General features: G+C 34.0%; 1 protein-coding gene across 1 annotated transcript in view; it reads right to left on the reverse strand.

The window, feature by feature from the left end:
- The window catches only part of LOC137633100 (mucin-2-like), a 49,725-nt gene that overhangs the window by 20,091 nt on the left and 6,838 nt on the right, over positions 1-22,796 (reverse strand). Inside the window, exons 2-10 of the mRNA XM_068365261.1 lie at positions 21,199-21,343; positions 19,597-20,442; positions 18,093-18,224; positions 17,257-17,385; positions 5,395-5,523; positions 4,691-4,819; positions 2,789-3,049; positions 1,886-2,353; positions 1,027-1,095 (exon numbers count right to left, since the gene is read on the reverse strand). Coding sequence (XP_068221362.1) covers positions 1,027-1,095; positions 1,886-2,353; positions 2,789-3,049; positions 4,691-4,819; positions 5,395-5,523; positions 17,257-17,385; positions 18,093-18,224; positions 19,597-20,442; positions 21,199-21,343 — 2,308 coding nt within the window. The remainder of the gene's footprint in view (positions 1-1,026; positions 1,096-1,885; positions 2,354-2,788; positions 3,050-4,690; positions 4,820-5,394; positions 5,524-17,256; positions 17,386-18,092; positions 18,225-19,596; positions 20,443-21,198; positions 21,344-22,796) is intronic.

A 22,796-nucleotide genomic window follows, 5' to 3' on the forward strand; every position in this document is an offset into this window, starting at 1 on the left:
ATAGAAAAGCAAAAAATAAAAAGCAAATCATCATTTGAAAAACAACTTGAAAAACTTGTTTCTCAAAACATGAAGTAATTGCAAAAAACAGTTGTCAAACACCAGCCAACTCCTTTGTTGTGATTTGCTTTGAACCATTCCTAACACAAGACCTACAGACCAATCGTTCATTTTCTGCTTTAGTAATCCTAATATAAAAAGGTATCTTGTAATTTTCATAATTAAAGCAAAATCTATTAAACCACAGCCAACGAGCTGTCAATGTAACCGAAGCTGTCTGTTGCTGTTTGGGCAAATAATGTTTGCAAATATCTGTCGATTTGAATTCTTTTATGTAGATATATAAATTCTCCAATACAGTCATATTAAGCAGGATCACTAGGCTACCAGTTGCTGTTGCCTTGGTCATTGTCGTACTAGGTGTAGTATCTAAAGTAATGTTTGTTGTAGAGCCTGTAGTTGTGCTAGGTGAGGTTCCAGTTGTAATACTTGTGTGGTAGTACCAATGGTAGTATATTGAATTGTGTCAGTGATAGGACCAGTGGTTGTAGCAATAGCTGTTATGTTAGTTCAAGTAGTAGTATCTAAGGTTTATCAGTAGTTATGACATTGGTAGTACCTGTGATGGTATTCGACACAATGTAAAGGCGGGTTTACACGGTTGAACGCTTTGTCAAACGCGGTTCGACAGTCAAGTGTTTGAAGTGATGTTTGAACGTACGAACGGGGTATTCGGTTGTCGAACACGCTCATCGAACAGTTTGAAGGAAGTCTGTTCTCACCTGACTTTTGTGGGTGGGGATTCATTGTCTCCAAGCCTTATACATTTATGGCTGACTCCACCTCTTCGAACTATTTGACAAGCAGGTTCGTGAACCGGGTTCGACGAACCGTTCGATCATGTAAACCCCGCTTAAGTGCTCTGTCTATTGTGGTAGCTTTAACAGTGCCAGCGATACTGTAGAACCTATGGGGTTCTTGCTATATTACGTGTGGTACTCTCATCCAAGGTTTAAAATACTTTACCAGAACTCAAAGTGATTCCACTTGAAGTTGAAGGTGCTGAACCAGAACTCATAGTGCCTCCACTTGTTCCTGCAGAAGTGATTTATGTAACGTATGCACTGGATATTCATAATATAAAAGATAAATCAAGAAAAATATCTGCATCAATTATTTTATTTTGATTTACTTTCTTGTCATTTTTTGGGAAATTTCTTTGAAATTATAAACTTGAATCACAACCATCAACTTTAACCTTAATATCACATTCACTCAAAAGCATAACCCATTCTGACGATTTTTACCGACATCAAGTCCGAGTTCATAAATGCAATTTCTCAAGTTAATGTACATTTAAATGTCATGTTTTTTGACATACTTTTCATAAACATCTTTATGAACCCTGTTGCGATTTTTCTAATGCCTAAGATTTCACTGATTTTTTTTTCACCTTTATTCTCGTGGCATTTTATCATCTCTATTTTTTCCTGTCTGTGGGCAAGTTGAATTTGATTTTGCCAAATAGTTTTCTTATCTTTAGAGGTTGAATAAAAAGCCCCAACCCTATCAGCAGCAGATACATCAGAAATATGTCTATTGTTTATCCACACTATGCCATTCATCTGCACCCTTCACCATACATACTCTGGTGCTTCCTGTTCCAAAATCTAATGATACTGTTTGAATTGAAAATTCCAATAATGGAATTCTCTAACGCTTGGGTGGTTCTCTGGCTTGTTATCTACATGGTGAAAATATCTACACTGTACAAATTCATTATTAGTAAAATTATTAGTATTTTGACTATTGTTGTTGTTGTTGTTGTTGTTGTTGTGTTTGTCAACATTATCATTTCTACTGACTAAATGGAAAAATACCATACCTGATGAAGATGAGGTCGGAACTGAAGGCTCAGCAGTAGATTGACTAAGTGAGGGCGTAGTGGTGGGAGTTGAAGCAAGAGTTGGGCTTGAAGTTGGGGTAACAGGATTTGGACCAGTGGTTGGAGTAACCGGGTTTGGACCAACAGTTGTAGTAACAGGGTTTGGACCAACAGTTGTAGTAACAGGGTTTGGACCAGTGGTTGGAGTAACAGGGTTTGGACCAGTGGTTGGAGTAACAGGGTTTGGACCAGTGGTTGGAGTAACAGGGTTTGGACCAACAGTTGAAGTCACAGGGTTTGGACCAGTAGTTGGAGTAACAGGGTTAGGACCAATGGTTGGAGTAACAGGGTTTGGACCAATAGTTGGAGTAACAGAGTTAGGAGTGGGACCTGCAGAATTTGTAGTAGTTTTTTCATCAGTCACCGGTGGAATAGTAGGAGGATTGGTTGGAGATCCTGTATTTCCACCTGAAAATATTCAAAGAAATAATGTCTTTGTTATTTGATATATGCAGAACATACAAAGATAAAAGTTCAAAATGTTTATGGCAAAGATTTAGTCATTGTTTGAGAAGAGCAACTTATTAATTATTAAAGGGATAGAGGCTGCTCCTGAATGGCAGAGGCAAGAGACAGTGACATTGCCCTAGAGGCTGACCATATATACATATGATCAGTGCCCAAGCCCCTCTCCATCCAAGACATGACTAGGGAGGGCCAGGCAATGGCTGCTGATGACTCAGCAAGTAGACCTATAGGCCCCCCCAAAACCCCTCATCCTTAGCTCATAAGGATGGTAAGGTTGGAGACGCTAAAGGAACTAACGCGTTTGAGCGGGACTCGAACCCCAGTCTGGCGTTCACCAGTCAGGGACGTTACCTTGTCAATTAATAGTTCAAATACCTGGAAGGCAGCATTTGCACTGTGCTCCTTTGCATCCTTTACCATCCACATTGCCGGAAGGACATTCACTTTTCTTGCTGACGCAAAATCCATCGGCATCTTTGCATGAAGGCTGGATTTCGCAAGCCTTTGCACAACACACACAATTTTTACCCTTGCATCCATTTTCAATGGTTCTCTTTTTAGCATTGCAAGATGCTCTGCACTCCCCCTTGTATTTCGAACAAACATCGTTTTCCTTGCCACTGCATTTATTCTTTTCTGTAAAAAAAAAAAAGTTTCTTCGTAGATTTCTCTCTGAAATATATTTGCCAGTTTTGAAAATTTACTACAATTCTATGCAGAGATAGTATTCAAAATATTTCTATGAATTGCTAAACTAATGATAAATTTCATAAGGTAAGCCTGGGATCTACTAGATTACCTTATACCTATCCGTGATTCAATTGTGAATTCCCTAAACAGATTGAAAAGGTCGCTACCAAAATTATGTCCTACTTCAGACAAGCTTCAGATAAGTGGAAAACTCTGTCCTTCTTTTTCTGCCATAAATTGGACGTACTTTAATTTTATCGCATTCATTCGATATTTTTGTTTATTTTGTCAATTAGATTTACTTGCTTAAAATTACTCTACACAATTATTTTTCTTCAATGATTATCAGGTATTTTCAATTAACCTATATGCTATTGTAGCATTGCTATGAATTAAAATGATATCTAGATAACTGCTATGTGGTCCAAAATTAATTACATGCAAAAAGAAACTAGTTACCAAGACAAGTTAATCAGCACCTTATTGTTGATGAAACTAAAAGAAAGTAATCGACATTTTGCCAAGATTTTCAAAACAGAAAAAGACCAAAAAGATATATCCGTAATTAACTGGAGAATCCACTCATGGTAAAGATTTTCAACCAATAAAAACTGATATTGTAAGGAAAGTGTTTATGATCATGATCAACGCAAGCTTTGGTCCAGCACCACAATAAAAAGGTATTGAAACTAAGCAAGGAGTCAGCTTATCATGGGGTCTGTTGGAATAGCAAGACCTAAACTACCAATAGACCGTCAGTAATATAAGTTAAGGGATTAACCTATAGATTTGAATGACAAAAAAATTACACCATTAGAATTATAGTAAGTGCTAAAATGTCAATAAAACTTAATGATTCTGAGTAAGGAAACATCTCTTCTTAGTAAGGAACGATTCGCGATACTAGGTAATAAATTGGCTTTTTGTAATAAATTTAAATGCTGCACTACTCCATTCAACATTGAAGTGCTATTGCTGGTAAGCAAATAACCCAACTCATGGTGAAACGTCAATGATGTTTAACAGAGAAATAACTTGCTGGAAAAAACTGTTAATACAAATACCAATAGAAGTGGTGAAATGTTAATGATATTTAGCAGGGAAATGAACTGCTGCAAAGACTGTTAATATAAAGACCAATACAATCGGTGAAACGTTAATGATGGTTAGCAGGGAAATAACTTGCCACAAAAACTTAATACAAAGACTAATAGAAGTTGTAAAACGTTAATGTTGTTTAGCAGGGAAATAACTTACTGCAAAGGCTGTTAATACAAAGACCACTAGAAGTGGTGAAACGTTAAAGATGTTCAGCAGGGAATTAACTTGCTGCAAAGACGATTTATACAAAGACGAATAGAAGTGGTGGAATGTTAATGATATTTAGCATGGAAATAACTTACTGCAAAGACTGTTAATACAAAGACCAATACAAGTGGTGAAACATCGATGAGTTTAGCAGGGAAACAAGTTGCTGCAAAGACAGTTAATACAAAGACCAATAAAAGTGGTGAGACGTTAATGAAGTTTAGCAAGGAAATTACTTGCTACAAAGAATGTTATTACAAAGACCAGATTCACTCTTACTTTCAATACAACACTGGCAGTTTTCGTTGTTTTTGCAACCATTCTTCCTTACTTTGCCATTGCAAGTTTCTGTGTTCGGAATGCAGACGCCACCATTATCTGTGCAACCTTTCCTTGCCTCACAACTGTCTAAAAAACACGATTAAGAAATTCAATAAAAAGGAAAAGATTATTGCAATAAAGAAATTACATCTCTTATAATGCTATAGAAAAATAATTAGGAAGAAATTCAATTAAAGGTACAAATTGTTTTTTAAGTGGCGTATCTTTCTGGAAATCTATACCCTTGCATCTAGGCGTCAAAATTAATGGTAAATCAAGAGAAACCTCAAAATAAAGGGTACCAAGTTTTTAATTAGATCAATAAGTTCGTAGTTTTTTTTTAAAGTTAAGGATTTTATCATTATATATATATATATATATATATATACATATATATATATATATATATATATATATATATATATATATATATATATATATATATATATATATATATATATATATAAAACTAAATGTGCAATGGATCTTCTCATCTGATTCTTTAATTGCACGAAATTATAGATAAAGAATAGAATGACAACAATTGAACATAACGTACTGTTAATAGAAACACTAATAAAAGTGGTGAAATGTTAATGATGTTTAGCAGGGATATAACTTACTGCAAAGACTGTTAATACAAAGACCAAATTTACTCTTACTTTCTATACAACACTGACAGTTTCCTTTGGTACCGCAACCTTTCTCCCTTACTCGGCCATTGCAAGTTTCTGTGTCCGGAATGCAGACACCACCATTGTTTGTGCAGCTTTTCTTTGGATTACAACTTTCTAATAAAAGATTAAGAAAAAATACAATCATAAATATGTAGATGATTATTATATTATATTGTATCGTCCGAATTCATAGCTATACCTAATCTACTGTATATCAAGGATTCCCATTTTATATTATGCGAAGAAATAGCCTCTAAAAAAGGTTGAAATTTATGTTATTAATCCCTGTTAATATAGCAGGACCTGAACTACCAATGGAATAATAATTACATTAAACAAGGAATTAACTTATAAAATTAAAACATAAGATAAACGGTAAAACAATTATACCATCAGAATGATAATTAGGGCTAAATTGGCCATAAAACATTAATGATGTTCATTAAGGAAACATCTCTTCTTAGTAAGGAACAATTTACTAGGTAAGGAATTAGATTTCTGGAATAAATTTCAATGCAGAATGACTGTAATCGACATGGACGTGCTAATGTTAATAAGCAAATAACTTGACTCGTCCCTCCAAAATCACAGTAGGACACAAGATAGAAGTGGTGAAGCGTTAAAGATGTTTAGCAGGAAATAACTTGCTGCAATGACTGTTAATACAAAGACCAATAGAAGGGGTGAAACGTTATTGATGTTTAGAAAGGAAAAAATAGCTGTAAAAAATGTTAATACAAAGACCAATAGAAGTGAAGCAACGTTAATGATATTTAGCATGGAAATAAATTGCTGCAAAGACTGTTGATACAAAGCCCAATAGAAGTGGTGAAACGCAATGATGTTTGGCAAGGAAATAACTTACTTCAAAGAATGTTAATATAATTCCCAAAAGAAGTGGTGAAATGTTAAAGATATTGTGCACGGAAATAGCTTGCTGCAAAGACTGTTAATACAAAGGCCGATAGAAGTGGTGCAACGTTAATGATGTTTAGTATGGAAATTACTAGCTGCAAAGACTGTTAATACAAAGTCCAATAGAATTGGAGAAACGTTAGTGATGTTTAGCACAGAAATAACTTACTGCAAAGTCTGTTAATACAATGCCCAAAAGTTTTGAAACGTTATTAATGATGTTTAGCATGGAAATTAATTGCAGCAGAGACTTTTAATACAAAGCCCAATAAAAGTGTGAAATGTCAATGAAACATTGATTATGTTTAGCAGGGAAATAAGTTGCTGAAGAGATTGTTGATAAAAAGACCAATAGAAGTTTTGAAACATTAATGATGTTTAGAAGGGAAATAACTTGCTGCAAAGGCTGTTAATACAGAGATCAATAAAATAGGTGAAACGTTAATGATGCTTAGCAGGGAAATAACTTGCTTTAAAAAATGGTAATACAAAAACCAATAGAAGGTGTGGAACCTTAACGATGTATAGCAGGGAAATAACCCGCTACAAAGACTAGTATTACAAAAACCCATAGAAGTGGTGAAACTTTAATATTGTTTAGTATGGAAATAACTTGCTCCAAACACTGTTAATTCAAAGACCAACAGAAGACGTGAAACGTTAATGATGTTTAGCATGGAAATAACTTACTGCAAAGACTGTTAATACAAAGACCATTAGAAGTGATGAAATGTTAATGATGTTCAGGAGAGGAATAGCTTGTTTCAAAGACTGTTAATACAAAGCCCAATAAAGTGGTGGAACTTTGATAAAAAAATCAGGGAAATTACGTGCAGCAAAGTCTGTTAGTACAAGTGGTGAAATGTTAATGATATTTAACAGCGAAATAACTTGCTGCAAAGACTGTTAATACTACGAGCAATAGAAGAAGTGAAATGTCAATGTTATTTAGCATGTAAATAACTTGCTGCAAAGACTGTTAATACAAAAAACAATAGAAGTTGTCAACGTTAATGCTGTTATCAGGGAAATTACTTGCTGCAAAGACTGTTAATACAAAGACCAATAGAAGTGGGGAAATGTTAATGTTGTTTATCATGGAAATAACTTGATACAAAGACTGTTAATACAAAGACCAATAGAAGAGCTGAAATGTTAATGATTTTTAGCAAGGAAGTAACTTGATGCAAAGACTGTGAATATTGAGACCAATAGAAATAGGGAAATGTTAACGATGTTTAGCAGGGAAATAACTTTCTGCAAAGACTGTTAATACAAAAAAAAAATAAACAATAGAAATGGTGAAATGTTAATGATGTTTAACATGGAAATAACTAAATTTAAACACTGTTAATATAAAGCTCAATAGAAGCGGTGAAATGTTGATGTTGTTTAGCATGGAAATAACGTGCTGCAAATGCTTTTAATACAAAGGCTAATAGAAATGGTGAAACTTTAATGTTGTTTAGTAAGCAAATAAATTGCTGCAAAGACCGTAATACAAAGTCCTATAGGAATGATGAAACGTTAATTATCTTTAGCAGGGAAATAACCTTCTGCAAAGAATGTTAATACAAAGACCAATAGAATTGGTGAAACGTGAATGAAATTTAGTATGGAAATAAGTTGCTGCAAAGACTGTTACTAAAAGACCAATAGAAGTGGTGAAACATTAATGTTGTTTAACATGGAAATAACCTGCTGCAAAGACTGTTAATGCAAAGCCCAATACAAGCGATGAAACGTTAACGATGTTCAGTAGGGAAATAAATTTCTCTAAAGACTTTTAATACAAAGCCCAATACAAGCGATGAAACATTAACGATGTTCAGTAGGGAAATAAATTTCTCCAAAGACCAATAGAAAAGGTGAACCGTTGCTATGGTTTAGCATGGAATTAACTTGTTGCAAAAACTGTTAATGCAAACACCAATAGAAGTGGTGAAATGTTAATAATGTCAGCAGGGAAATAACTTGATGCAAAGACTCTTCATTGAACGACCAATAGAAATGGTGGAACGTTGATGTTGTTTAGTATGGAAACAACCTGCTGTAAAGACTGTTAATACAAATAACAATAAGATTGGTGAAACGTTAATGATGTTTAGGAGGGTAATAACTTGCTGCATCGACATATAGGATCCCCCAAACCCCCATCCTTAGCTCACATGGATGGTGATGTTGCAACGACCAAAGGAACTAACGAGTTTGAGCTGGATGTGAACCCCAGTCTGGCGTTTACCAGTCAATGATGTTACCGCATCTGCCACCACAACCTTGCTGCAAAAAATGTTAATGCAAAGACCAATGAAGGGATGAAACGTTAATGTTTTTAGCATGGAAACTACTTGTTGCAAAGACGATTAATAGAAAGACCAATAGAAGTGGTGCAACTTTAATGTTGTTTAGAATAGGAAATAACTTGCTGTAAAGGCTGTTAGTAAAGAAACGAATAGGAGTGGTGAAACGTTAATGTTGTTTAGCAGGGGAATAACTTTCTAAAAAGACTTAATACAAAGACCAATAGAAAAAGTGAAACGGTGAAAAAGCAAGGAAAAAATTCGCTGCAAAGACTGTGATATAAAGACCAATAGAAGTGGTGCAACGTTAATATTGTTTATCATGGCAATAACTTGCTGTAGAGACTGTTAATACAAAAACCCATAGAAATGGTGAAACGTTAAAGATTTATAGCAGGGAGATAACTTTCTGCAAAGACTGTTAATACAAAGACCAGTAGAAGCGGTGAAACGTCGGTGATAAGCCAGGAAAAAACCTTGCTGTAAAGGCTGTTAATACAAATAACAAATTTTCTATTACTTGGAACACAACACTGACAGCTTCCTTTGGGTTTGCAACCATTCTTCCTTACTCGGCCATTGCAAGTTTCTGTGTTCGGAATGCAGACGCCACCATTGTCTGTGCATCCTTTCCTTGGTGTACAACTTTCTAAACGCAGGTACAAAATGCAAGAATTCAATGAGAAATGAGTAAATGGTTTTAAAAATTCTATACTTTTGATTTGTAGAAAACAATTTCATTCTATATACTTCTCTCCTGACAATAAATGCAATTAAGAGTTCTCACTACTTGCTAAAATGTTATAGATAATCATCTTTTACATTATTATCACATTTTATCTTAGAATGATATTGAAAAAAATATAAAAAGTTTCCTAATAATTAAGGATAAAACATAACAAAAAATAATGACATGATTGACATGAAGGCCTAAATTATGAACAAAAATTCTTTATCTTGCAGACTAGATTATTATTATCAAGGACAGTTTATGATATTTCACAAATATACTCATTATAGAATGACCAAAATTAGCGAGTAAGGATATGTGATACTATGCAAATAGTAAAAATTTTGCAAAATAAAAATAACTCTGAATAGACAATGTCTCAAATTACATTAAAAGTGTTCATGATACTAAGTAAAGCATTAAACGTTTTGCAAAGTTTGTGAGAACGGGGGTGTGAATTAGTAAGAAAGTGATTGTGGTACCAAGTAACTAATTATATTCCCACAAAAGTTGCACAGCTTCACATAAAAGGCAATATGTTATTCGTCACAAAAGCTGTTAATACAAAGACTAGTAGCAATGGTGAAACGTGAATGATGTTTAGTAGGGAGATAACTTACCACAAAGACTGTTAATACCAAGACCAATAGAAGTGGTGCGATGTGAATGAAGTATAGCAGGGAAATAACTTACTGCAAAGACTGCTAATACAAAGCCTAATAGAATTGGTGAAACATTAATGATGTTTGGCAGGGAAACGAATTGCTGCAAGAACTGTTAATACAAAGACAAATAGAAATGGTGAAATGTTAATTTTGTTTAGCACAAAAATAAGTTGCTGTAAATACTGTTAATACAAAAACCAATAGAAGTGGTGAAATGTTAATGACGTTTAGCAGGTAAATGACGCTTTGCACAGACTCTTAACACGAAGACCAATAGAAGACATGAAACAAAAATGATGTTTAGCAGGGAAATAACTTACTGGAAACAATGTTAATGCAGAGCCCAATAGAGGTGGTGAAATGGTAATGATATTTAGCAGGGAAATAACTTGCTGCAAAGAATGTTAATTCAATGACCAATAGATGTGGTGAAACATCATTGTTTTTTAGCAGGGAAATAACTTGTTGCAAAGCCTGTTAATACAAAGATCAATAGAAGTAGTGAAACGTCAATGTTTTTAAGCATGGAAATAACTTGCAGCAAAAATTGTTAATACAAAGAGCAACGGTAATGATGTTTAGGTTGTAAATAACTTGCTTCAAAGACTGTTAATAACAAGACTAATAAAAGTGGTGAAACATTAATATTGTTCAGCATGAAAATAACTTGCTTCCAAGAATGTTGATACAAAGACCAATAGAAGTGGTGAACTATTAATGTTGTTTAGCATGGAAATAACTTGTTGTAAAACTGTTAATGCAAAGACCAATATAAGTGGTGAAATGTTGATGTTTACTAAGGAAATAACTTGATGCAAAGACTCTTCATAGAAAGACCAATAGAAGTGGTGAAACTCTAATGTTGTTTAATATGGAAATAACATGCCGAAAAGACTGTTAATACAAAGCCCTATAGAAGTGGTGAAACTTTAATAATGTTCACCAGGGAAATAACTTGCTGCAATGACTTTTAATACAAAGACCAACGGAAGTGGTGAAACCTTAATGTTGTTTAGCATGGAAATAACTTGCTGAAGCGTTAATGATATTCAGCAGCCAAATAACTTACTGCAAAGACTGTTAATATAAGGACTAATAGAAGTGTTGAAAAATTTATTGATATTTAGAAAGGAAATAAATTGCTGCAAAGACTATTAATACAAAGACTAATAGGTTTGGTGAAACGTTAAGGATGCTTAATTTGGAAATAAGTTTCTGCAAAGACTGTTAATACAAAACCGATAGAAGTGTTGAAACGTTAATGTTGTTTAGCATGGAAATAATTTCCTGTAAAGAATTAATACAAAGACCAAAAGAAGTGGTGGAGCGTTAATGTTGTTCAGCAGGAAAATAATTTACCGCGAAGACTGATAATACAAAGACCAGAGAAGTGGTGAAACGTGAATGAAGTTTAGTAGGAAAGTAACTTACTGCAAAGACTGCTAACAAAAAGCCCAATAGAATTGGTGAAATGTTAATGATGTTTAGCAGGGAAATGAATTGCTGCAAAAATTGTTAATACAAAGACATATAGAAGTGGTGAAATGTTACTGTTGTTTTCAACAAAAATAAGTTGCTGAAAATATTGTTAATATAAAGACCAATAGAAGTACTGAAATGTTAATGACGTTAGGCAAGGAAATGACTCTTTGCAAAGACCTTTAACAGGTAGACCAATAGAAGAGGTGAAATGATAAGGATGATTAGCTGGGAAATAACCGACCGGAAACAATGTTAACGCAGAGCCCAATAGAAATGGTGAAATGGTAATGATGTTTACCATGGAAATAACATGCTGCAAAGTATGTCGATTCAAAGACCAATAGAAGTGGAGAGGCGTTAATGTTGTTTGGCATGGAAATGACTTGCTGCAATGATTGTTAACACGAAAACCAATAGATGTGGTGAAACGTCAATGTTTTTTAGCAGGGAAATAACTTGCCGCAAAGACTGTTAATACAAACATCAATAGAAGGGGTGAAACATAAATGTTGTTTAGTATGGAAATAACACCCTACAAATACTTTTAATACAAATGCCAATAGAAACCGTGAAACATTTATATTGTTTAGCAGGGAAGTAACTAGCTGGATAGACTGTTAATACAAAGACTAAAAGAAGCAGTGAAACGATGCTGAAAATGCTGAGAAATAACTTGTTGCAAAGTCTGTTAATTTAAAGACCAATAGAAGTGGAGAAACGTTTTTGTTGTTTAGCATGGAAATAACTTCCTGCAAAGACTGTTAATGCAAAGACGAATGGAAATGGTAAAATTTTAATGTTCTTTAGAAGGAAAATAACTTGCTGCAAAGACAGGTAATACAAAGACCAATAGAGGTCGTGAAATGTTAATGTGTTTTGAAGGGCTAAAGGCCGTGTTCAGGAATGGGAGAGGCAAGGGTCATTGACATCTCCCTATTAAATGTTCTAGAGACTGACCATATTTACATATGATCAGCACCCAAGCCTCCCTAAGGAGAACCAAGCAATGACTGCTGATGCCTTAGCAGATAGCTCTATAGGCTCTCCAAACCCCCATCCTTAGTTCACATGGCTAGTAAGGTTGTAGCGACCAAAGGAATTTACGAGTTTGAGCGGGACTTTAGCCCTAGTCTGGCGTTTACCAATCAGTGATGTCACCGCGTCTGCCACAACAACCTTGCTGCAAAAACTGTTAATAGAAAGACCAATAGAAGTGGTGAAATGATAATGTTTTTAGTATGGAGACTACTTGCTGCAAAGACTGTTAATACAAAGACCAATAGAACTGGTGAAACGTTAATGTTGTTTAGCAGGGGATTAACTTTCTAAAAAGACTGATAATACCGATACCAATAGAAGTGAAACAATGAAAAAGCAAGGAAAAAACCTGCTGCAAAATTTGCTAATACAAAAACTAATGGAAGTTGTGCAACGCTAATGTTGTTTAGCATGGAGATAACTTGCTGTAAAGACTGTTAATACAAAAACCCATAGAAATGGTGAAACGTTAAAGATTTATAGCAGGGAGATAACTTTCTGGAAAGACTGTTAATACAAAGACCAGTAGAAGCGGTGAAACGTTGATGTAAAAGCAGGGAAAAGCCTCGCTGCAAAGACTGTTAATACAAACAACAAATTTTCTATTACTTTGAACACAACACTGACAGCTTCCTTTGGGCTTGCAACCATTCTTCCTTACTCGGCCATTGCAAGTTTCTGTGTTCGGAATGCAGACGCCACCATTGTCTGTGCATCCTTTCCTTGGTGTACAACTTTCTAAACGCAGGTACAAAATGCAAGAATTCAATGAGAAAGGAGTAAATGGTTTTAAAAATTCCATACTTTTGATTTGTAAAAAACAATTTCATTCTATATACTTCTCTCCTGACAATAAATGCAATTAAGAGTTCTCACTACTTGCTAAAATGTTATAGATAATCATCTTTTACATTATTATTACATTTTATCTTAGAAGGATATTGAAAAAATATAAAGTTTCCTAATAATTAAGGATGAAACATAACAAAACATAATGACATGATTGACATGAAGGCCTAAATTATGAACGAAATTCTTTATCTTGAAGACTAGATTATTATTATCAAGGACAGCTTATGATATTTCACATATGTACTCATTACAGAATGACCAAAATTAGCGAGTAAGGGTACGTGATACTATGCAAATAGTAAAAATTTTGCAAAATGTAAAAACTGTGAATAGTGAATGTCTCAAATTATATTGGATGCTAAGTAAAGCATTAAACGTTTTTCAAAGTTTGTGAAAACTGGGGTGTGAATTAGCAAGAAAGTAATTATGGTACCAAGTAACTAATATTATTCCAACAAAAGTTGCAAAGCTTCACATAAAAGACATGTTATTCATCATAAAAACTGTTAATACAAAGACTAATAGCAGTGTTGAAACGTTGATGTTTTTTATCATAGAAATAACTTGCTGTAAAGGCAGTTAATACAAAGACCAATAGTAACGGGAAAACGTTAATGTTGTTTAGCATGGAATTAAATTCCTGCAAAGACTGATAATACAAATACCAATAAAAGTGGTGAAATGGTAATGTTGTTTAGAAGGGAAATATCTTGCTGCAAAGACTGTTTATAGAAAGACCAATAGAAGCGGTGAAATGGTGATGATATTTAGCTGGGAAATATCTTGCTGCAAATACTGTTAATACGAAGACCAATAGAAGCGGTGAAACGTGAATGAAGTTTAGCAGGGAAATAACTTACTGCAAAGAATGCCAATACAAAGCCAAATAGAATTAGCGAAACGTTAATGATGTTTAGCAGGGTAATGAATTGCTGCAAAAATTATTAATACAAAGCCAATTACAAGTGGTGAAAAATTAATGATGTTTAGCAGGGAAATACCTTGCTGCAAAGACTGTTAATACAACGATCAATAGAAGTGGTGAAAAGTTCAAGATATTTAGAAGGGAAAAACCTTGTTGCAAAGACTCTTAATACATAGACTAAAAGAAGTGTTGAAACGTGAGTGAAGTTCAGCAGGTAAAAAATTTACTGAAAAGACTGTTAATATAAAGTCCAATAGAAGTGGCGGAACGTTAATGATGTTTTGTAGGGAAATAACTTGCTGCAAACACTGTTAATACAAAGACCAATAGAAGTGGTGAAATGTTAATGTTGTTTAGTAGGTGAATAACCGTCTGCAAAGACTGTTAATAAAAAGACCAATAGAAGAAGTGAAACGGTGAATAACGCAAGGAAAAAACTTCTTGCAAGGACGATTAATAGAAAGACCAATCCAAGTGGTGCAATGTTAATGTTGTTTAGCAGGGAAATAACTTTCTGCAAAGACTGTTATTACTAAGACCAATAGAAGTGGTGAAACGTCGGTGAAAAGCCAGGAAAAAACCTTGCTGTAAAGGCTGTTAATACAAACAACAAATTTTCTATTACTTTGAACACAACACTGACAGCTTCCTTTGGGCTTGCAACCATTCTTCCTTACTCGGCCATTGCAAGTTTCTGTGTTCGGAATGCAGACGCCACCATTGTCTGTGCATCCTTTCCTTGGTGTACAACTTTCTAAACGCAGGTACAAAATGCAAGAATTCAATGAGAAATGAGCAAATGGTTTTAAATATTCTATTCTTTTGATGTACATAAAGCAATTTCATTCAATATACTTCTATTTTGACAATCAATGCAATTAAGAGTTCTCACTACCTACTAAAATGTTATAGATAATCATTTTTTGCATTGTTATTATATTTTCCATTAGAATAATATAGCAAAAATACAAAGAGTTTCCTAATATTGAAGGATAAAACATAACAAAACAGAATGACATGATTGACAGGAAGGGCCAAACTGGCAATGAAATAATTTATCTTGAATACTAGATCAATATTCTCATTACAGCATCACCTAAATTATTGAGTAAATAGTAAACATTTTGCAAAATGTGATAACTGTAGGCAGTGAATGTCTCAATGTTTTGCAGCTTGTGAAAACTGCGTTGTGAATTGGCAAGAAAGTGATTGTGGTACCTAGTAACTAATATTATTCCCACAAAAGTTGCACAGCTTCACATAAAAGGCAATATGTTATTCGTCACAAAAACTGTTAATACAAATACCAATATCAATGGTGAAACTTTAATGTTTTTTATCATGGAAATAACTAGCTGTAAAGGATGTTAATGTAGTTTAGCATAGAAATAAACTGCTGCATAGACTCCTAATACAAATACCAATAGAAGTGATGAAACGTTAACGATGTTTAGCAGGGAAATAACTTACCGCGAAGACTGTTAATACAAAGACCAATAGAAGTGGTGAAACGTGAATGAAGTTTAGCAGGAAAATAACTTACTGCAACGACTGATAATACAAAGCACAATAGAATTAGTGAAACGTTAATGATGTTTAGCAGGGAAATGAATTGCTGCAAAAATTGTTAATACAAACAAAAGTAGAAGTGGTGAAATGTTAATGTTGTTCAGCATAGAAATGAGTTGAGGCAAATACTGTTAATACAAAGACCAATAGAAATGGTGAAATGTTAATGACGTTTAGTAGGGAAATTACTCTTTGCAAAGACTGTTGGCACGAAGACCAATAGAAGAGGTGAAATAATAATGATGTTTAGCTGGGAAATAACCTGGTGCAAAGAATGTTAACTCAAAGACCAATAGAAGTGGAGAAATGTTAATGTTGTTTGGGATGGAAATAACTTGCTGCAAAGATTATTAATACGGAGACCAATAGATGTGGTGAAACGTCAATATTGTTTAGCAGGGAAGTAACTTTCTGCAAAGACTGTTAATACAATGATCAATAGAAGTGGTGAAATTGTAATGTTTTTTGGCATGGAAATAACTTGCTGCAAATATAATTGATACAAAGAGCAATAGAAGTGGTGAAATGTTAATGATGTTTTGCACGGAAATAACTTGATTCAAAGACTGTTAATAACATGACTAATAAAAGTGGTGAAATGTTAATATTGTTCAGCATGGAAATAACTTACTACAAATACTGTTAATACAAAGACCAATAGAAGTGGTGTTAATATTTTTTAGCATGGAAATAACTCACTGCAAAGACTAGTAATACAAAGACCAATAGATATTGTGAAAAGTCGTTGTTGTTTAGCAGGGAAATATCTTGCCGCAAAGAATGTTAATACAAAGACCAATAGAAGCAGTGAAACGATGGTGAAAAAGCATGGAAATAAATTGCTGCAAAGTCTGTTAATTCAAAGACCAATAGAAGTAGTGAAATGTTAGCGTGGAAATAACTTACTGCAAAGACTAGTAATACAAAGACCAATAGATAGGGTGAAATGTGAATGTTGTTTAGCCGGGAAATAACTTACTGCAAATACTGATAATACAAAGACCAATAGAAGCGGTGCTAATATTTTCTAGCATTGAAGTAACTTACTGAAAGACTAGTAATACAAAGACCAATAGATATTGTGAAAAGTCGTTGTTTAGCAAGGAAATAACTTGCCGCAAAGAATGTTAATATAAAGACCAATAAAAGCGGTGAAACGATGGTGAAAAAGCATGGAAATAAATTGCAGCAAAATCTGTTAATTGAAAGGCCAATAGAAGTGGAGAAACGTTAATGTTGTTTAGCATGGAAATAACTTACTGGAAAGACCGTTAATACAAAGACCAATAGAAGCAGAGAAAACCTTGGCGAAAAAGCAGGGAAATAACTTGCTGCAAAGACTGTTAATACAAAGACCAAATTAACTATTACTTGGAACACAACACTGACAGCTTCCGTTGGGCTTGCAACCATTCTTCCTTATTCGGCCATCGCAAGTTTCTGTGTTCGGAATGCAGACGCCACCATTGTCTGTGCAACCCTTCCTTGGTTCACAAGTTTCTAAACGCAGGTACAAAGTGCAAGAATTCAATGAAAAATGAGCACATGGTTTTAAAAATTCTATACTTTTGATCTATATAAAACATATTCATTCTATATACTTCTATTTCGACAATCAATGCAATTAAGAATTCTCACTACCTGCTAAAATATTATAGATAATTATCTTTTACATTATTGATATATTTTCTATTACAAGAATATAGCGAAAATACAAAGAGTTTCCTAATGATGAAGGATGAAACATAGCAAAACAGAATCACATGATGGACAGGAAGGGCCAAATTAGCAACGAAATACCTTATCTTGAAGACTATGTTAATATTATCAAGGACAACTTATGATATTTCACAAATATACTCATAAAAGAATTACCTAAATTAGTGAATATGGATATGTGATACTATGCAAATAGTAAAAATTTTTGCAGAATGTAAAAACTATGAACAGTGAATGTCTCAAATCCTATTGGAAGTGTTTATGATGCTAAGTAATGCCTGAATCAACGAGAAAGTGGTTGGGGTACCAAGTAACAAATCATCCTCCCACAAACGTTGCCCAACTTCACAGAAGAGGCAACTTGTTACTCGTCACAAAAACCGTCTACACTGCAAGACAAAAGTTAGTAATGGTGAAAAGTTAATGATGTTTAACGGAAATAACTTTCGGTGAAGACTTGTTAATACAAAGACCAAATTCAGTCTTACTTGTATTTGCGATACAACACTGGCAGTCTTTGCCCTTGCAACCATTCTTCTTTACTCGGCCATCGCAATTTTCTGAGTTCGGGATGCAAACACCACCATTATTCGTGCAACCTTTCCTAGGTTCACATGTTCCTTAAAACAAGAAATTAGGAATTTGTCAGATGTAAATAAGTGAATGATAACTAGGGAAAAAGATTTCAATTTTTTTTTTCAATCAAATATGCAACGTTTATTCTTAACTGAGTTCTTTCTTTTTGGATGTATTTTTTTCAGTTAAACATTTTGAAATAAGCGACGAATAGTATTTGGAAATATTTGTTTCAGCCTACATCAACGGATAATCCCTGAGCGAACGTACCATTTTGGAATTTTCGATTATAATGTATACAGGGTGTACACCCAATACATTGTTCTTGGTTCCAATTGGTAAAGAAATGCCAAAATTAAGTAGATTGAGCTGTAAACTATGTAAAAAAGAACATAGGTATTTTCTAAAGGACATTTGTTAAGTGCAGTTTTCAATGGATCGTATCAAAGGATTTCCCAAGTTCCCTAAAAAAAAGAAATTCTATAGAATTAATAAACTTGAGTAATAATCTTCTATCCTTTTCCCAGAGTTGATTCTCTCAAATTGCTTATTTGTGTATTATGAATCAGTCAATAATTCGTCACTAGTGTGTATTTATATTCTCCAAATGATTTCTTCTTACTTAAGAAAAGTATTTAGATAGATGAATTTTCTTTTTGCACCTAAAAGCCTTAACAGAGAAACAATATGATAAGCTGACGCAGACGTATAAAGTCATATAAAGTTTAATGTATATGGGCTCGTCATATATATAAATTTCTCCCAAAGTAAATAATATATGCAGGAATGGTTTTTGAATAATTATTAACTATGAAAAATGATTGGATACGAATGACTGAGGTTGACAATCCTATTGAAAAAAACCACAGCCTTTGTTTGCTAAACGAATTCAATATATCGACTGAACTTATCATACAATGACCATTTAATAAATTTATATTTGCATGTAAATAATTCTTTAACTAAGAGGATAATTGAAATTAATTCCAAGTATGGCAAATGAAGGGACATTTCATAAGTGCTTACAGTGCTCCTCATTTTATAGATATTGAACATGACATCAGCTTGAATTAGGAAGCATTGACTGCAGGCGAGGTAACGTCGAGAATTGAATCTTGTTATATGTGAAAGTATCATTGGAATTTCTTTTATGCAATTTGTTGGCAAAATCATATCAAATTTACTTAAAAGATATGGAATCCAAATTCCCCATAACTTATACCCAGGCTGTCTATATACAGGGGCATCCCTCAGAGCCCTCGGTTCCTTGTCCGGAGTTGCTTAGGCAACCTATAAAGGACTACGTCCCTCCTTCGCAGGACCCAGTTTGAAGCCGCAGTGTACGATTGTCCCGCCAAGAGCTCATATCCGTTTATATATTCAATAAAATCTACTTCAAAGGAGAGTGATTCTTACCTCCGGATCCTTTGCTTTTGCAACAAACACAGCGCCCATCGTTGCAGTCAGCATCCAATTCGCCCCTATCACAATTCTTAGGTTTCTTGCACTTTCCTCCGGCCTTCTTACACGCATTCGTCTGGTCGCACTTGCCTTTAGCCTGCTTTCCTTGTTTCACCTTTTGCTTACTTCTATCTCGGCTTTCCCCTTTTTGTTTCCTCCATCCTTTGCTCGGTCTCTCTGAGGGATTGTTTTTGTCTTCTTGGGTTCCCATTTTATTCTCGTTCTTCTGACCGGATTGTTTACGGTTTTTTCTATTGATTTTTTTAAGATTTTTGTTTTTCTTTTCTTTCTTTTGCTGTTGACGATTCCTGTTTCTTCCTGTCTGTTTTCCTGGTCGGTTACGTACCTGCTTACCATTGTTTTTCCCCGCATTGGCCTTTGTATTCTTTCTCACATTTTTATTTCTAGCATTATTCTTCTTGATGCCCCTCTGCTTTCCATTAGCCTTGTTTCTTTGGCCTTTATTGCCACCGGTCCCTTGCTGTTTCCTGTTGTTACTCCCGGGTCCGTCTTTTGGCTTCCCCGCCTTTTTGCTATTGTTCCCTCTCTTTATGTCCTGGTTTCCACCATCCTTGCTTCCTTGACCTTTATTGCCAACGGTCCCTTGTTGTTTCCTGCCTTTACTTCCGGATCTGGCTGCTGGCTTTCCGTTCTCACCACGGCCGTTTCCATTGGGTCGATTTCGGTCTTTTGAGGATCCATGGACCTCATCTTGGGCCGTTTTCTGTTGCTTCCCAGCCCCGGATTCTTCTGGCTTTGGTTTTCCGGCTTGGCCATTAGGGCCTGGAGATCTGTTTTCACCTGGCAAATATTTAAGCATTAGTTGATTATTTTATGAACGTTTTAAGGTTTAAAGGTATAGTGTGTCTAGGAGGATAATGATGGCTATGGCAAAAGAGGCCCATCAAATTGAATAACAGTTGTTTAAAACGGCATGGTAGACCATGTCTAAGTTAATCTATGAAATGCCACCAACGGTATTTAGGGCAATAGCATATAATATTAAAAGTCAGCCATTATTTTCCAGTGTATGTAAATTAGATATTGTAAATACTGCAAAAAATTATACGTATGTATAATATGGTTAAACATATGTGTTTATAGTTCCAGTATCATCTGAAAATACACGCACCAGAACATCAGTTGTATAATCCCAATCCTATCCCAACCACGGCAGTAACCTGCCTAGTAAACAGCCACAGCTCATGGTCCAAGGCTAGGATCAATCTACTGCCACGTGAATACAAGCAGATGCATTACCGCTGTGCTAGTGAGGAGGAGATATATATAAATATACATATATATATATATATATATATATATATATATATATATATATATATATATATATATATGTATAAATATATATGCATAAATATATATATATATATATATATATATATATATATATATATATATGTATATATATATGTATATATATATATATATATATATATATATATATATATATATATATATATATATATATATATATATATATATATATATATATATATATATATGACTGTGGAGAGAAAGAAAGAGATATATGCTTACCCTGAGTCCTTATTCTACAGCAGCTTTGGCCGTCCGGGCAAGTAATTTGCTTCAAAACATATCTGCAATTGCCATCCTTGCTATCAACACACTGGCCTCCTGCGTCAGAACAGATTTTTTCGGCAGGTCGATTTCGAAGGCCATTCTGGAAGTTAGTGAAAAGCAAACTTTTAAGCATTCTCTAACACACTAAGTAACCCACTGTGCTGCCCCACACTCATTTGTTTATGGGCTTTCTCTCATTGTATTTTAGCTCATATTTTTTTTTTCAGAGGCACAATATTACCTTAAGATAAGACAATTCATTACACAGCTAGGTATGAGTAACAACAAATAACTTGTTCGTATCTAACAACACTCGATGATACTATGGAGTTAAAAAGTCAGTGGTTGAAATACACCAGAAATTGAAGAAAATAAAAATAGAAAATGTTTGAATGAAGTGCATTATGTTTTTAAAAGTCATGATTGTTTTAAATTGTGATAATGTCTGCTTAAACTAGTCAATCTGAACTGACCAAATTGAATGCTGTATTTTAAGGTTTTGTATACAGTATAATACTGTAAATACACTATTAGTAGTTATTCTTCAATGAACATATAAATATTTATACTACCACAAGTGAACAAAAGTAACCATACAGCATCACAAACGTTTATGAAGTTTTAACGGTAAAATCTGTGACAATAACTAACACAATCTCTTTCACACAAAGTAAAAATCCTTATGTTGTATGTATGTACATTAACACCCTCTCTTAACATTGACTTTTAATCATATCCCTTTGATTTATTTCCCTTCTTCTCATTTTTATCTAATCATTTTCAGGTTATCATTTCCTTTTGATGATATTCAATTCTTTCAGGCATAATAGATTAAGAGAACCATTTTAGTTTAAATACATGGATAGAATGAAAATATATATATATATATATATATATATATATATATAGAAATGAAATTCTCCACACGTAATATAACGACAGACACCTGGCCTTAAACATATACAGGAAGTATCATTCATTCATTTGTTTATTTTATAATGAAATAGTTTACCTCAATCTCTCTTATTTCTTAAAAGATTTTTTTTTTTTCAAAAAAGGAAACCCCTTTAAACATAGCATATGATAAGATCTTGAAATATGTCCCACCATAATTTCCAGTCTCCCGCCATTTGTTAAATATTTATTGATGGTCAGAACGAACAACAGGTGTTAACAGCTGTTATTTACCAGCGAAAGGAATTGTTGACAGTGTGAGTTATTTACCAGCGAAAGGAATTGTTGACAGTGTGAGTTATTTACCAGCGAAAGGAATTGTTGACAGTGTGAGTTATTTACCAGCGAAAGGAATTGTTGACAGTGTGAGTTATTTACCAGCGAAAGGAATTGTTGACAGTGTGAGTTATTTACCAGCGAAAGGAATTGTTGACAGTGTGAGTTATTTACCAGCGAAAGGAATTGTTGACAGTGTGAGTTATTTACGAGCTAAAAGAACTGGTAGTGTTGAAATTGATTTACTCTTTAATCTGGTGAATCAAAATAACTTATTAAAGCTTGGGTTAACTATAAATGAAAAAAAAAATCATATCTATCAC

Source organism: Palaemon carinicauda, chromosome 42, assembly GCF_036898095.1.
Source record: "Palaemon carinicauda isolate YSFRI2023 chromosome 42, ASM3689809v2, whole genome shotgun sequence".
Classification (NCBI taxonomy): Eukaryota; Metazoa; Arthropoda; class Malacostraca; order Decapoda; family Palaemonidae; genus Palaemon; species Palaemon carinicauda.